This window comes from Halichondria panicea, chromosome 1 (assembly GCF_963675165.1).
Source record: "Halichondria panicea chromosome 1, odHalPani1.1, whole genome shotgun sequence".
Lineage (NCBI taxonomy): Eukaryota > Metazoa > Porifera > Demospongiae > Suberitida > Halichondriidae > Halichondria > Halichondria panicea.
Window position 1 is genome coordinate 14681699 of NC_087377.1, and position 17415 is coordinate 14699113.

Genomic DNA, 17415 nt, shown 5'->3' on the forward strand with positions numbered 1-17415 from the left:
AACACCACAATCACACTCTGAGTTACGAGTGCCATCTTATCTATGGTACCATAACACAACGAGTATAATATAGTAGCAAATAATGGACACAGTAGATGTGATCTATGCAGTTAAATCAACGGATACGATAGTTTTCCATTAAGTTCCGGTACTGTATGGAAAATGAATTTGCTGTGACTAAATAACACAATTATACATCATTCAGGAACAAGATGGTAAAGATCAAACAATCAAAATTGCAGTTTTCATTTTCAATAATCATATATAAATTAATTTACACACATTTTTAATCTAAAGTGTTCATCTATGATGTGTTCAATGAATTGACAGACACATAATTATAATATTTATTGTTGCATGGCCATGGGTATAGCTACAGTCTCTGATATTTACTGTACTGTAAAGATGGCGTATTGATCAAATGAGTTCATGTAATTCTTGAGAACCTCATGCACAAGTATGTACTGCTTCTGTGTGTGTGTGTGGAGTGGGTGGGGTGTGTGTGGAGGAGGGGGTGGGGAGGATGTGCATATGTGCATGTGTGGAAGGGTGAGATGGGGGTGCGTTCATGTATGCCAGCTAGTGGAGGGGTGGAGGTGCATAAGATATATAGTGACTCCACAATACGATTATATAAATCTAAATTGCTAACTCAGCTGTACTCACCGTATTGGCCATCAATGCCATCCTCTGAATACGTGCTGACTTCACGCACTGAAACACATCCACCACCGCCTCAACTTTGAACCTATCGATGGTGGAGTACACACTCAGGAAAGTGCCAGATCGACCACACCCATCACTGCATGGGGGCATTTATCATAAAAGCATTTTTGAATGTGCTTCCTTTGCATTCACCCAAATCATCAATCTTCTAAACATGCATCTCTTTGGTTTTGAAAATGGTCACTCTATAATTATGCATGGTCGACGTACTTGCACATAACAGTGATAGGTTTGTTGCCTGTCGATTTCTGATTATTGACCACAAGCTCATTCAGGTGTATAACCGGTTCCGGTGCCGGCGGGGTCCCATTCTCATTCCACGTCATGCAATGAAACATAGTCAGCACGTAACAGTCACGGCCAGTCTAAATAATGTGTGGGTTGAGGTGAGTTGGTGGAGGTGTGGAGGTGGAAGTGAGTGGGTGGTAGAATTATGACTGTGAACAAACAACAGGACATCACTAACAAAAACTGAGCATGGGATAAATAAAAACAGATCTTAGTTCCGACAGCTATATATAGGAGTATACACTATAATAAGCAATCACCTATACATCATTGCTACGTTCCTGCAATGAGCTAATTTATGATAATTATAATGATATAGTAACTGTGATGTAAGCAGCAAGCCAAAAGCCTAATACTTTTAGAAACATCAAAACATTGATCTGCATGCCAAATGTACCCTCTATAATACAATCCTTGCAGATTGTATGTCTCACCACTTTCATAGTTTGAGATATCTCCAGTTTTCTCACGACGATTTCTTTCTCGCATTTTTCCGAGAGCAGTTTGATAGTTATCTTGCCATAAGTGACCTCTCCGTCGACCTTATCCGGCCAGTACTGCGTACACATGTCCTACAGTTGTGGGTTGAATATTATACAGTTTTAATTCACAGTATATAAATCGCTTACTTGTCTACAAACAAACAATATTGCACTCTAAAAACATTAGCCACATTAGTTGACTAAACAACTAGTTCAAAACACCATTAATCCGTGAAATGTTTTTGTGTATATACGTATACCTTTCCATTTTCAGTCAGGTCGCATAGCAACACGATTGTCCTGCTCCCAAGATTCTTGGCCATCTTCCAAAAGTCAAGTACTGTGTTGTCCAGGGGAGCCTGTGTGACTACAAAGCACCTCCTGTGTTTGTAGCCCTGTGTAATAGTTAGAGAGGGGGGGAGGTTAGAACAACTTAGTGAGAGAGAGAAGAGGTGGAGAGGTTGGAACTAGACAAGTTTACAAGATTTCTCTGCATGCATACATATAGACTTAGTATACGTGCATGCATTTAAAGTACGTATGTATACATGCAGGACTCCGAGGTGTGGATTTTATTGATTGTGGCACTCACGTCTATAAAGCTGGCATTGATGTACTGGTCCTGTTTGGAGCTTCCCATGAGCTTGGGTCGATGAACATCATCTGTGGAGTAGAATGAAAATTAAGGATTGTAGCTATAATTATAATTTTATAGTCTAATATATACTATTCCCATTTTTTATAGTAATCATATTACATGGGAACTTGTCATGGTAACGGTTCTTGCTCTCCACTTCTTGGCTGGCAATGATGTCTCTGTCCTGTTGTGATGGCTTCCTGCTGACTTGTTCCAGTAGCTGCATGCAACAGATATTGTAGTTAGTTTACAGTGCTACATAATTATACACAAAACAGAGTGTGTACAGCTAAAGCTTGCTTGGTTTACACGTAGCTATAAGTATTACCATAAATGGTATTGTTGTGATAACTGACTGCAGAGTGCTGCATTGATATAGAGCCTATATAGGATAGCTTACAAATGGTGTTTGTGCACATGCAGGGCACTCAATTAGGTGTAGTATCACATAGTATCATCAATCAAAAGCTTATAGACGAATGTTTCTAATAATATTTTTGCAATACCATGCATGCATACTTGCCAATGACTTTTCACAGTCATGCACCAGGTGTAGCTATTAACTGTGCAGTGCAGTACCTGAAACTGCTCCTCGTATCCGGACAGTGATTTCCCTGGGGCTATTGTGCCCAGATGGTGGGTGGCAATGTTGAGGTTGTGAGCAGCTATCTCAGTGTTCCCACACGTTATTAGCTCATCCAGAGCATCGTGGATAAACATGTACTGGGACTATAACCACAAAGAGAGAGAGAGAGAAATTAAAGTATTGCAACTGTGCAAATACCAATACATGCGCTGGTGCATGTGTCTATAGCGTGCACAATACTTGGGAATTGCTTTGTACGTATGACGTGTATGCACACTTCACTCACTGACTTAGAAGAGTAATCTAATTAATATGCACACAATATTCTGCGTACATCCATTAGAGCAATGCTTTATTCAGAAGAGGATGGCTATACCTTTTTGCTTAGCTATACTATAATTCTACCTATATAGCTCACCTTAGTCTGCACCATCAGACATCGTCTCTCCCGCAGTTCCCACACGAACTGGTACACGTTCACCACTCTCTCCTCCTGGATGCGCTGGAGCATGGCATCCAGTACGATGAACGTACCCGTACGCCCGACCCCTGCGCTGCAGTGGACCAGGAGGGGGGGCCCGGATACAGGATGGGTCTTGCGTACCCGCCTCAGGTAGCCGAGGAGAGAAGTGGCATATTGTGGAACGCCGTGGTCGGGCCAACCTAGGTAGTAGAAGTGGGTAACTAGGAACGGACTGGAGCCAAGCTCCGACGCCTGTATGCATGAGAATGGAAAATCGAAATCTAATAATCAACTTGAAAATTAACAATTTGGCAGTGTACATGTATTATTGTCAATACTGTCTGTTGTTCATTTGATTTCATTACTTACATTCGTTATTGACATGATCCTGATCTCGTAGTCAGTGAACAATTTGATCTCCTTCAGAAGAATGAAAATATTCGGCCCAACTTCCATTTTCTCCCCGGTAGCACTGGGCCAATATCTGGCACACTTTTCTCTGGAGCTCTCAACCAGTTTGGTCACCATGACAATCGTAGGGAGCTTATTCTCCCAAATCATGCGCCAGAAATCGTTGATAGTTGCAGCCATTGGACCTACGTATACATATAATTATACGGAAGAATCAAACGTTAAGTATACAGAGCAAATAATTATCTTGACATATACCTTGTGCAGCAACGTAAGCATTATCATTCCTGTAGCCCTGTTTGAGTGAGTGGTATAAAGTGAAAGAATAAACATTTGCAAATTAAAACTGACATAAAAGCAGTGGCGTAGGAAGTGGGGGAGCCTCGATTCCAGGCCGCGAAGAGAAAGGCGGCCTGGTATACCTTGTAGGTGCATGCGCGAAATAATTGACAGCAATTTCATCATACAAAGTGTAAAAAACCGGACAAAGTTACAAAAAGGAAGAATACGTATGCAATGTGACCACATGCAATGGGAGCTTTCAGAGACACTATTAATCGAAGTAGAATAATTATTATGCTGCAGCAGTGTTGCTTCTTCTAGCTCTGTTTATCAAAGAGACAGTTCAAGAAAGCCTCCCAGACAGCTAGAGCTGCCAGCTAGGAAGGGTGGTGGACTCTTTAATACATCAGTAGATCTTGAGTGAATAACTTCCTGAGTGTCGAGTTAAAGCTTATTAAAAGCTTTCAGGAGTGATCATTAGCTTCTTTATCTTCAGCAATGACTTCAGATTTGGTAACAGAAAACTTGCCTGGTCCATATTACCACAGCCTCATCAGGGGGACCCACAGGAACACATCATGCATGCCTTTCCTATAACATCTGTAGCCTTACAGTGTAGGTGTCGTTAAGTAGAGACTTGGCTTGATACAACAAAGGGCGTAAGAACTCAGTCATTTTTGCACAATACTTCTAAATTAACGGACTGTAACTTCAGAATACAAATAGTATACGGTTTATTTTATTGACAGTATCCACAAATACACGGATTACCCCCTTTTTGGGGTAATGTACGCGCATGCGCATACAAGGTATACCAGGCCGCCTTTTTCTTCGCGGCTGGAATCGAGGCTAGAAGTGGGATGGCTCCAGGGGCTGGAGCCCCCACTTGTTGGAAAGCACTATTTAGCTTGAACTGTTGAGCTAGCTTAGCTACAGCATGCATGTTCTATGAGCCCCCCCCCTTGTAAAAATCTTCCTACGCCTCTGGAAAGGTGTGTGTTTGGTGATATATATCTTTATACCTTAATCCAGCTAGCATTGATATAGTCAGAGCCAGGTACATCTGTTGACTGCAGCTTGACTCTACAGTGGTCATCTAGTGCACAACAGTTGAAATAATTATGTCATTGTGATAACATTCAATTTACTATGTAACATGTTATTGCTTACAGGGGAATATGTTTGTGAATCTGTTCTTCTTGAACTTGTTCTCGGGCAGCTGTGCCACATTCCACGAGTGATTTCCATTCTTGATAGAGCGATATTCACTCTCAAAGTCTGTGTCATCATCTTTGTGCAGCTCTCTGACATGACCGGCAAAATCAGTCACTGCGATGTCTGCAAGAGAAAGTCATGCACTAAAATAAGTGGGGGAGAGATTGGGGGAAGATATATTCACCAATTTTGAAACAAAAACAATGAAGGCTCTGATTTGGTTAAAATCACCTTCACTGTTATAGAAGGCCGTATCCACTTCCACTTCCACTTCCACTTCTTCTTTGTGCAGCTCTCCTTGAGATTCTATATCCTTCCCATGGAGTGGATAAGTGTCAGGACTCCGAATTGGTTTTGGTGGAGGGGCATGTTTCATTAGCTTCTGTTTAGGTGCAAATTCACTGTGTTGTCTCCTTCTAACTCTAAGAATATATACTGCAATTTATACTTTTAACTAAAAATGTATCATGACAAAAACTTACATGCAAACAATGCAGACTATGATTGTCAGTAGAACTACGACCATGATCAGTCCTGCAGCAATTCCTCCCACTCCTACCATTGCTGTAAAAAAAACATTATTAAAAGAAGTTTGATTAATTTTATTTTTATTAACGGAGATTAAGTACATAATTATACTTCCACCTACGTTGATTCCCTGATGACTGTGTTGGTATAACAATGGCAGCACTGACATTGCTCACTCCCTGTACTGTACCAGCTGACACAGTAAAGTAGTAATCAGAGTTTGGGTCGAGATTAATAATTGTAGCAGAGCTGGCGTCTTCCCCAGATACAGTAATGGTAATAGCATTTGCAGTATTAGAACCAACTCTCCAGTAGGTGATGGTGTAGTTAGTGATGAAGCCTCTAGCCTCTGAGCGACTGAGTGGTCTCCATGACACCCTCACAGCTGTTCCATTCAGTCGAGTAGAACCAATATCTCGAGGATGGATTAGAGGAACTGTGCAAAATGTTAGAACTTAAAATTGATGATAAAATATTAAAATCTTACCTCCTTCAGCAGTGAATTCTACAACACTGACAGGCTCTCCAATACCGGCGCCATTGATGGCAGCCACTGATACCACATAGGGAGTATAGGGGGCTGTAGGTGGAGGGGGGTGATGCACTATACTAGGACACTGACTATCAGTTTACCTAATTCATGTATGGTGAACAAGGTAGCTAAAGTATTGTACTCTGTATCTGCTGAGCTGCTTCCTTCCTCGTTGGTCCTGATGGTGTATGTTAGTAACACTCCATTGACCTCGGCAGGCGCAACCCAGTTGACAGTGAAGGTGGTTTTATTCACTCTTAGGACATTTAGATCACCAACTGGGCCAGACTCTGAAGGAAAAGTTTTTATCGCATGACATAAGTATATCTATACTACATGCATGAGACTGCATGCATTGTGTAAACTCACTGGCCTCAGCTGTAGTGAACCTAGTAGAGTTTGTTCTTGGTCCCTCACCAACTGAAGTACTGGCTGATACTTGCACTGATATAGTTTGATAGGGGCTCAGGGGAGATAATAGGAATGATGCAGATGGAGTAGGAATGTTTGTGATGGTACCATTGAGGTAGTCCACATACAGTGTGTAGGTGATGATGACTCCATTAGGTTCAGCTGGTGGATCCCAGGAGAGGGTGAGGGTGGTTGCCGTGGAAGTGGCTGTTGGAGCAGTTAGTATTCCAGGAGCTACAAAAAAAGAATTATATTACAAGTATCAAAGATCAATAATAATTATGTGTTTGACGACATACCCTCTTGTCTTGTTCTTACAACAATTGAAACAATTTCCCCAATGTTGTCTTCCTCATAAATAGCACTGACAGAGAACTGGTATTGTTGGTAAGGAAAAAGGTTGTTGATGACAATGAAGGAAGAATTTGTAGTATGTGACATTGATGGGAAACCACTGGTCCCTGTCACTTGTACGCTGTACCCAATTAGTGCTACAGTAATCGAAGTGGTATCAGGAGGGTCCCACATCAATATCACACTTTTGGGTTCTGTTGTAGAATTTCTGAGGTTAGTTGGACCCGGCAGCACTACAAGGATACAAAAAAATTAAATATAAAATTCACTATTTTGTTTACCATCATCATTGTCGATTATTACTATAGCAACCGCTCCACCTCTAAACGTAATTCGATTGTTTGGAGAAGTTAATAGAACTCGAAATAATTCACCAGGATCAGCGGTGACGTCATCAACTATTGTCACTGAGATACATCTGGACTCTCCAATAGTTAAAAACTGCCTTGTTTGCATAAGAGAACTTGTAGTAAAATCAACTTGTGGAGCTATGTGAGAAAGAAACATGAAAAGCAGCTTTAAACTATTGCACCGTGCACACTAACTTGCTGGTCTATTGATATTCCCTGTGTCAATAGTGAACAGCACTTCAAGTGTTCCAGTTGCCAGTCCTCCAGATGGACCCTCAAACATAACACAGATCTCTCCAGTCTCCTTCGTAGCTTCGGCAAAGGTGTAAGACAATTGTGATAGAGCCAACACAGGATCTAACAAATAAGTCATGGATTGTTTACAGCTGAGTTTAATTCTCACTATCATCGTCGTACACGTTGATTGTGGTGGTACCAGTGGCAGTAACACAATCCTGGTTATCACTCAATGTCACAGTAAATGATGCAAGGGGACTTGTGGTCTCAAACAGTTCATCATCCCTCACAGGGTCAGTGTAAGTGATGCATTGTTCAGAGAAAAATTTAGCTCCACTGGGGAAGGTTACATCATCTGTATGTGTGTAGAGCATAATGTGTTTAGTTAACAAGAGTGTGTATAGCAAAACATACTTGTCTGTTTTCCATTAAGAATTAGGACAGTTGCTGGAGCAGTGAACTGTACAGTGACTGATTGTCTTAGACCACCTGGGGGCCCAGTGAGTATTGCACAGACGGTTACATCACCATCTTCTTCATTTTGGTTTAGAGTTTCATTCTTTATTTCAATGGTGACATCTGCAGTACTAGCTAACTAAAATAGCAACTTATACACCACGCATCACACTCATACCATCATCATCCCTGACAGTTATTATGGTTTGGCTAATTGTTCCAATAGTGACTCTTAAGTTGAAATTTCTTATCATAACAGTGTACACTGGTATTGGAGACGTCCCGTATATATCATCATCTGCCACTGTCAGTTGTATGCACGCCCGAGTGTTTGAGTTAGCCGAGAAGATTGCAGAGTCCAATCCTCCTACGTAATTAGAGCAATCACACAAAGACAACAGTATATAGTTTACATACCTCCACTCCAAACAAACACAACAGTGATGGGTACACTTGTTCCACCAGATGGACTGACCAGATTAGCACACACATTAGCCACACCACCCTCGGTAGTTGTCATGGTATCATTGACCATGGAGACAACAGCATCTATAGCAATAATAATATTCAATCTCTTTAATTAGTCTCACCATCATCATCCCTGACTGTTATTATGGTTTGACCAATATTTCCAACAGACACTCTTGAGATAGGACTAGAAATGTTTAACACAACAGTGACTGGTATTGGAGACGTCCCGTATATATCATCATCTGCCACTGTCAGCCATATACACGCCCGAGTGTTTGCGTTTGAGTTAGCTGAGAAGATTGAAGAGTCCGATCCTACGTAATTAGAGCAATCACACAAAGACAACAGTATATAGTTTACACACCTCCACTCCAAGTAAACACAACAGTAATGGGTACACTTGTTCCACCAGATGGACTGTCCAGATTAGCACACACAGCAACCACACCACCCTCGATAGTTGTCATGGTAGGAGTGACAATGGAGACAACAGCATCTACGTGAGTGTAATGCAATTTCTTCAATTCACAATAATCTCACCATCATCATCGTACACATTGATTATGGTGATACCAGTGGCAGTAACACGATCCTGGTTATCACTCAATGTCACAATAAATGATGCAAGGGGACTTGTGGTCTCAAACAGTTCATCATCGTTCACAGGGTCAGTGTAAGTGATGCATCGTTCAGTAGCTCCACTAGGGAAGGTTACTATGTGTGTACAATAGAGCATAATCCATGCATTTAGTTAACAAGAGTGTATTCCCAAACATACGTGTCTGTTGTCCATTAGGAGATAGGTTTGCTGGAGCAGTGAACTGGACAGTGACTGATTGTTCTAGACCACCTGGGGGCCCAGTGAGTATTGCACAGACAGTGACACCACCATCTCCTTCATTTTGGTCCAAAGTTTCATTCTTCATTTCAATTGTGACATCTGCAGTGGATAAACTAGCAACTCATACACACACATGACACTCATACCATCATCATCCCTGACTGTTATTATGGTTTGGTTTCTTGTTCCAACAGACACTCTTGAGTTGAAATTGCTTATCATAACAGCAACTGGAGACGTCCCGTATATATCATCATCTGCCACTGTCAGTTGCATACACACCTCAGTGTTTGGGTTTGAGTTAGCTGAGAAGGTTTCAATGCTTGATTCTACATAATTAGAGCAATCACACAAAGACAACAGTATATAGTTTACATACCTCCACTCCAAACAAACACAACAGTGATGGGTACACTTGTTCCACCAGATGGACTGACCAAATTAGCACACACATAAGCCACACCACCCTCGGTAGTTGTCACGGTATCATTGACCATGGAGATAACAGCATCTACAGCAATAATATCATAGTAAATAATGTAACCTCTTCAACGTCACAGTCTCACCATCATCATCGTTGATAGTAACCATTGTCACTGTGTTTGTCAGATACAATCTTTCTTGATCATCCATTTTGCTGAGGGTAACAGTCTGCATCAACACTGGACTTCTTTGGTACACATTGTCAATAGTAACTTTGATAGTCAGGCACTGGGTATCTTCCACAGAAGAGTTGGCAGGGAAGGTGAAGTCAACTAAGTGAAAGAAATAAAATAACAAGACAAAGTGAATCTGAAGACGAAGCATCATGCGAGATATCTAGATCAACTGACTACTATTGAGTGTTATAAATATCTCTTTCTCTGTCCCTCCCACTGGAGAGTCTAGTCTAGCACACACTGAGACATCACCATCTCCTTCATTCTGCATTATTATTGTGTTCACTAGCGATACTACAGCTCCTGTAAGAAGCAAGGGAAATATTTTAACCTTGTGCCCCCAAGTTTTCACTTTTATATTGCATGCCCTTCCAATATAAAAGTGAAAACTCAGCCTGGGACTGAGGATAAGTAAATCTGTAATTTCTAACTTACTATCCCCATCCCTAATGCAAACAGTTTTCTGTGCCCCAAGTCTGACCCTCAGATTAGCACTGGCATCAATTGACAGGTTCACACCAAATACCTCGTTATTCTCATAAATAAGGTCTATTCTTGCTCGAATAATAATCATACAAACTTGTGATTCATTCGAAGTTAATGTTGCGTCCTTTGTAACATGTTTATAATCCATGTTCGAGGCTGTAAATAGTGGATCATAAAAATGTTACAAGCTGTACTGTATTTTACTTACTTGCTGCCTTTGGATCGTCTTGCAGTTCGCTAGTAGCTACTTGCACCACCACCTCTCTCTCACTAATGGTTGCACCACTGACTGAAACACACACCTCAACAGATTGCCCTTCTGCCACAAGAATAACACCTTCTATATTTTCTCCCGCTGAGGTTGTAAACTTTACCATCACCACTGCAAAAAGTATCAACTAATAATTGGCAAAACTTTGCATTATTACACCTTCATCATCCATTTCTGTGATAGTTGCAGTACTTGGATCTGTCAGTACAATATCTGACGGAGTTGGGTTCACAAGAACAAGATTCAGTGTAAGTATCTGACTATCAGTTTCATAAATGTCATTGTCTGTGGCAGTAACCATCCAACAATCAATAGTAGTAGTGTCATTCAGATGCAATGTGTTTGCAGGAACATCAAGTTCTCCTATAATTATACATTCATTCAAATTAACAGAGTAACTGCTTACCTGCCGGAGTGACTGATAGTCCCACCTCTACACTATCTCCAGGGTCCAGTATAGCCTCCACACAGACTGACAAACTGCCTCCCTCCATTACTATCTGAGATTCACTACCACTGCAAAAGCTGACTGTTCCAGCTGCACTGCACTGACTGAGAGTGCCGCATAGCAACACCACAATCATGCTCTTAGTTACAAGTACCATCATATCTATGCCATAACACAACGAGTAATAAGTAACTAAGAAAGTAATGGAAACAGTAGATGTGATCTATATGCAGTGAATAAGCTGCATATTTGATGCTAACATTTTGATTCCAGTACAGAAAATGAAATGATAATAATACAAGAGCAGATGGTAAAGATCATAATAACAACAAACAATGACAACATAAAATGATATCTATAGAAGTCATGCATGGTTGTGGTAAATTATACTGGATAAGACACATATAACATACATGTACACTAACAGTAACATTTTTGTTCTCACAGTCTCGTCTACATGTATATCTGAAAGATAGCCATAATCATGATAGCCTCGAATCTGGGCCGATCAAAATACCAAATTTTGTCAGATGTCAATACTGAATCGTCAGCTAAAACGAAACAAAACGAGATTGATTCTAACTAACTGCACACACCAATAGGATGAATATGTATTGGACATGAGGCAATGACATGTCAGCGCACTTCGTTTTGTAACTGAGGATGATGACATCACACTGACATGCTTCAGAGTCACCAATCACTTCGGGAGAACTTAGGTAAGTTGGAATAGTTTTCTGTTTGTGTTAGATAGAGAAAGTGAGTGACCGCTGGCCTCAAGTGCTCTGGCTAGCTAACTTCTGGATAACTAGCTAACTAGGTATATAGAATGAGCAGTCTATCACTGTCTTATTGATGAATAAAAGAGAAGGAGAACAGGTAAATAGCAGTTTTCTGCCATTTGCATGCGCTTGTAGGACCAGAAAGCCAGAAATCGGAAAAAGCGGAAGTGAAGAGTAAATGAGTGGGCGTAGCAGGGCAATGCATTCCAAGGTTAACCCTTGACTTTGTGCAGATGTAATGAGATGCTCTTGCCTGATCACTCTACTAGTATCAGTGTAAGTAAGTAGAAAGCTGGCCAGCCTAGTTTTAAGAGTCAGGTAAGTAGACTCTTCATTCTCTTCATTGTCTGCAGTATAGACTCGATAATATGGCTAGCTACTTGCACATGTCTGCAGTAGACTCTAGCTAGCCTCGACTCCAGCCCCTTGAATAGCCTTTCTCAGCGGCTTGGAATCGAGGCTAGACTCTAGCTAGCTACATGCACAATGACTGAATGAATTATGTCTGTACATGCACAGAGCTAGATTTTGTGTGAATTTAACATTATCATTTTTTAAGGTGTGTTAATTCAGCCAGTCACCTAACTCCTACTTTATACTCCCCAATTTATTGTCCTGAGGTTATTTGGCTCTACTGAAACACGCCGAGCCACTTTTCTGACTTTCTGAGAGCCATGATTCGAGAACGGGAACTGGAATAATTATGTTCAGTCCTGATATAATATAGACAAGCACGTATCAGCCAATAAGTTATGTTGAAATACTCAAGTTACTTTAATCGACTGGAACTTGCTAAGAAGCTTTTCTGACTTTCCGAGAGCACTGATTCGTTAACAGGAACCCTGAAAATAATATATTCAGTGCTGGACTAGACATGCATGCAGATATCAGCCAGTATTTGATATAAATTATACTCAATTCTGAGGTTACTTTAATCGACTGGAACTTGCTGAGCAACTTTTCTGACTTTCCGAGAGCTGTGGTTCGTTAACGGGAACCCTGAAAAATAATATATTCAGTGCTGGTCTATAGACATGCATGCAGATATCAGCCAGTATGTTGATATAATTATACTCTTCTGAGGTTACTTCAATCGACTGGAACTTGCTGAGAAACTTTTCTGACTTTCCGAGAGCTGTGGTTCATTAACAGGAACCCTGAAAAATAATAATTATATTCAATGCATGCTGGTCTAGACATGCATGCATGCAGATATCAGCCAGTATGTTGATATATACTCTTCTGAGGTTACTTTAATCGACTGGAAGTTGCTGAGAAACTTTTCTGACTTTCCGAGAGCAGTGCTTAGTAAACGGAACCCAGAAAATATATTTAATGCTGGTCTTAGACAAGCAGGTAGCAGCCAATACGTTGATACACTCTTCTGAGGTTACTTTAATCGACTGGGAACTTGCTGAGCAACTTTTCTGACTTTCCGAGAGCTATGGTTCGTTAACGGGAACCCTGAAAAATAACATATTCAGTGCTGGTCTAGACATGCATGCAGATATCATGCAGCCAGTATTTGATATAATTATACTCAAGTTTACAATTCTGAGGTTACTTTAATCGACTGGAACTTGCTGAGCAAGAACTAGCTGAGAAACTTTTCAGACTTTCCGAAAGCAGTGCTTCGTAAACGGAAACCCAGAAAGTATATTTAGTGCTGGTTTTAGACCAGCAGGTATCAACCAATACGTTGATACACTCTTCTCGGGTTAATTTAATCGACTGGGAACTTACTGAGCAACTTTTTAGACTTTCCAAGAGCATGCAGTGATTCGTAAACGGAACTTGACCCTGAAAATGTTCAGTATACTGTTCTTAGACAAGCATGTATCAACTAATACCTATAATTATAATTATACCCAAGTTTACAATTCTGAGGTTACTTTAATTGACTAGAACTTATTGACTTTCCAAGAGCAGTGATTCGTAAACAGAAACCCTGAAAATTAATTTTGTTGAAACACCCCTTAATAATAACATTACAAGGTAAATTCTATACCAGGATCCAACACAGTAATGATACACAAACAATCTTCATTATATAGTCAAGTCCTGTTGTGTATAATTATATTATAGTCTACAGCTATACAATATAGATGTAGGTATATGGATAAGCAGGACGATATCATGAAGTAGGCAGATGATGCTGCAATACTAGAGATTGAAGAAGATATAAGAGTGAGCGAGGAATACTCATAATGTGCTGAATCAGAGGTATACAGGCATATATAGTTACAACATAAACTGTCAATGTGTACAATGTGTTAATTACGTAATGGTTATGCAATGTTTACTACGTTTATAGTTTTAGTTTTGTGGTAATACGTGCCAGGCCAGTTTCTTAAAATAATCGTCCCCATATTGGAAGGCAAGCATATCCCTACCAACGATTGGAGCGCCCCAATGATAAAGGCTTACTACCATACACATATACCGTGACAATCTGTCAGTGGGTGAAATTGAAACCCATTAACCAACCAGAAAGAAAAGCGCATGTGTTACGTACAGAAGAAAAAGGATGCCATCGAAGGGAGATTAAAAAGAAATTCGAGCATTAGAGGTGCAAAAATAATTATATCAATAGTTCCTGACTCAACCAGAAAATCAAATTAAAGGAAGATTTGAGAAAACCATGCTTTAATAATTACGTCCAGTGCAATCCTTAGCGTCAAGTTCTAATGAGCATGATAGACTATCCTGCATGTAGACATATAATTTAGGTACAATTGCAAGTGGATAATGTCTTGCGCATTGATGTCTTTTCGGAGTATCTCATTTTGCACAAAGCAACAAAGCAATCAGCAGTTGCGTCTCCAGATTTTTTTTGCTGATTTTCAATTTTTGTTGATTTTGGATTTCTGGTTCGGCTTGAGTGTGAAAGACGTTCTGAGTTGTGTGTGTCACTATGACGCTGAAAGTGAAAATTATTCGAAGCAGTGCTATATAATTATACTGAGACATCTCAATCCCAGCTAGGGCAAGGTAACTGCATGCATAAATTGTTTTATGCTGTAATAATTAACAATGTGCATTCTATATATATAATTATATAGATCTGCTATAACTGCAATGCTGTTTAATTTAGGAACCAATAGATTCTGTGAGGTCAGTTGGTATCTGTACACATTGATGGTGTCCTGCATGCATGTGTCCTATGAGCATTATTTATAGAAGAATAGAGTTTGATAATGTCTTCGTTCTTGATGTAATCTGCTGAAGATGTCATGATCAGGTCATTTATGCATATTATATGGGAACATGCAGATAAAAAATTTCAGTAGTTTTAAGCATCTAATAGTGTCATACAATTTGTCTCACTTTTTTCAAAACTCAGCTAGTGTATATTTAAATAATTATATAGGGCATACTCTTTCAAACTGGAAAAGCTCTGTTACCTGTACTGTGTGCATGCATGCATGTGAATAGCATTACACACTATTGGTGAACTGATAATTATATGAAAATTATGGCTAAGTGCATGTTACACATGTATACCCATGGCTATAACTATGCCATGGTATTATGTGAGATACCGTATATACGTATTGTGCTAGAAATAATATAGTTACTATATCATTAATATAGCACTATACATTAACGGCAAGAGTATAAATAATATAAGAAGAGAAGAGTGTCGAACTACCAATACCTCTATACACAAAACTGTGCACAAAGTAACGTGATATCCTGTCAATTGCGCAAGCTTGCGCACACATTACGCAACGCACAGAATTTGTTAGCAGTGAGTAAAGAGTGGAAGTGAAGAGGATCAACCCGACTATTGTCTCTATTTATGATTTTTGGGAAAAAATCGTCTTCTATCAGTGTGCAGTGAGCAGCTCTGAACGTTGAACGCAAACGAATATAGCTAGAATCAGATGTCATTGTACATGCACCCCTAAAAACGTCACGGTTAACATTTTCTAGGAGATTACTAGTAAGTTTACAGTATACTTCATCACGTGCGCGAGTCATGTTACTTTGTGTATGATGCCGCTGAGTAAAAATTGTAATGGACAAACACATAACATTATAGGCAGATTGTTAACACTAGCTATAGTTCTGGTAAGTTCTTATGCATGCAGTTCACGATACATCTGTTACAAGGGCATAGGTATAGTGGATTTAGAGAACAGCTTCTTGGGGTTGGCTGCTAGAGTTTTTGCTATAGGTTTGTGTCATAATCAATTTTAGGATCAGGGATTGGTTTTGTAATTGCAGTTCCTCTAGTTTGCATAGCTTGATAGTAGTGTATATTTCCTTAACCCATGCAAGTTTTTAACGTTATGTCTTATTCCTTGGTGAACCAGTTAAGGACGCTTTTGTGGCCGTTGCATGTCTGTATATACAATAGCTGATGTTGTCTGTTTTTAGTTCTATATGAATAGGCAGTTTTAACATAATTATTGGGAGGGTTAGGGAGATGATTGGGTGGAAGTACTGCTGAAGTTATAATTATAGCTTGAATTGTAAAAAAAAGGTTACTTGTGGATCAAATAGGCGGATTATAACTATAATTATAGTTGGCTGTGAGAGAGAATAAAACCAAGAAGTGGTCGTCGGAGTATAGTTATATATGGTTGATCCACTATACCGGCCTCTCTTGGTGTATCTGTTAAAATATATAAATCTAGAATATTGCCCTATATATGTGTGAGGGAGGCTATCAGTTGGATAATTAAGTTTCAACGACACAACATTATTTTAACAGCCCCGGCCATATTAATTAAAGCCTGTCTGGTATGTACGTTGTATTATTATCTTGCTTTGTATGCCTACGGGATAGTCCATGCATAATGCTTATTATGAACTTGATGCTATAATTATATAAGGATTGCTTGAATGCATTGGATGGTTTATTCTCAAATCTTCCTTTGATTTTCTGGTTGAGTCGAGAACTATTGATATAATTATTTTTGCACCTCATCTTCGCTAATGCCAGAACACTTCATGGAATCTCTTTCTTTGACAGACTTTTCGTCAATGGTTGAAACACCTGTGGCTTGGTGTATTTAATTATAATTATGGTGTAAACAAATTATTGACATAATTATTCATTTTACATACTGACAGATTAATTGTCACGGTATGGTCACGGTACGGCCACGACAGTAGTAAGTCTTTTTTATTGGGGCGCTCCAATCTTTGGTAGAGATATAATTATGCTTGCCTTCTATAAAATGTAAGCAACATAAATTACTGTGTCAGGAAGTGCTTTGGATGCACCAGAATCACCTGCGGGGGGCTTCAGCCTCACCCCCATTTTCCTATCGCCTATATAATTATATAGGCCGGCCTTGCATTACAGCTATATAGGACATATAATTATATCTAGAGACGATGGTGTACAATCTACAAGCTTAACTATAGCGATTATCATCTACTTGCAATGTAGTTTATGTTGTAACTATATACGCCTGTATTTATCCAGTGAGAGTTTTCCTCACTCTCTCTCATAACTGTCTTTCAATCGCAGCATCACCACTGCCT

The 17415-nt window shown here is 39.7% G+C and overlaps 1 protein-coding gene across 4 annotated transcripts; it reads right to left on the bottom strand.

The window, feature by feature from the left end:
- Nucleotides 1-211: 211 nt before the first annotated feature.
- Nucleotides 212-11401, bottom strand: LOC135351979 (receptor-type tyrosine-protein phosphatase S-like). Of its 4 annotated transcripts, none has more exons than XM_064551088.1 (38): nucleotides 11093-11401; nucleotides 10846-10899; nucleotides 10624-10797; nucleotides 10365-10571; nucleotides 10104-10232; nucleotides 9837-10025; nucleotides 9650-9781; nucleotides 9417-9599; nucleotides 9208-9369; nucleotides 8970-9143; nucleotides 8794-8925; nucleotides 8549-8743; nucleotides 8376-8507; nucleotides 8137-8325; nucleotides 7917-8081; nucleotides 7669-7857; nucleotides 7461-7622; nucleotides 7197-7403; nucleotides 6861-7148; nucleotides 6520-6795; nucleotides 6252-6440; nucleotides 6106-6198; nucleotides 5740-6054; nucleotides 5573-5654; nucleotides 5322-5512; nucleotides 5046-5213; nucleotides 4898-4971; nucleotides 3852-3888; nucleotides 3552-3778; nucleotides 3138-3434; nucleotides 2713-2862; nucleotides 2254-2353; nucleotides 2089-2159; nucleotides 1757-1891; nucleotides 1449-1586; nucleotides 937-1091; nucleotides 667-802; nucleotides 212-470 (listed from the first exon to the last, which is right to left on the bottom strand). In XM_064551088.1, exons 1-38 carry the CDS (start codon nucleotides 11292-11294, stop codon nucleotides 390-392), a joined length of 6180 nt encoding a protein of 2059 aa, XP_064407158.1. In that variant the 5' UTR covers nucleotides 11295-11401; the 3' UTR covers nucleotides 212-389. The 4 variants fall into 4 exon arrangements, with proteins under 4 accessions (XP_064407158.1, XP_064407152.1, XP_064407145.1 ...); XM_064551082.1 differs by having other exon boundaries at nucleotides 10846-10971; XM_064551075.1 differs by having other exon boundaries at nucleotides 9417-9575; nucleotides 10846-11049.
- Nucleotides 11402-17415: the final 6014 nt, after the last annotated feature.

Coding starts and splice junctions, on each gene's coding strand:
- LOC135351979 (XM_064551067.1), bottom strand. CDS start 11,294: ATGATGGTACTTGTAACTAAGAGCATGATTGTGGTGTTGCTATGCGGC. Junction 5,513..5,572: donor ATAGTCTGCATTGTTTGCAT/GTAAGTTTTTGT, acceptor ATATATTCTTAG/AGTTAGAAGGAGACAACACA. Junction 3,435..3,551: donor GGATCATGTCAATAACGAAT/GTAAGTAATGAA, acceptor TCATGCATACAG/GCGTCGGAGCTTGGCTCCAG.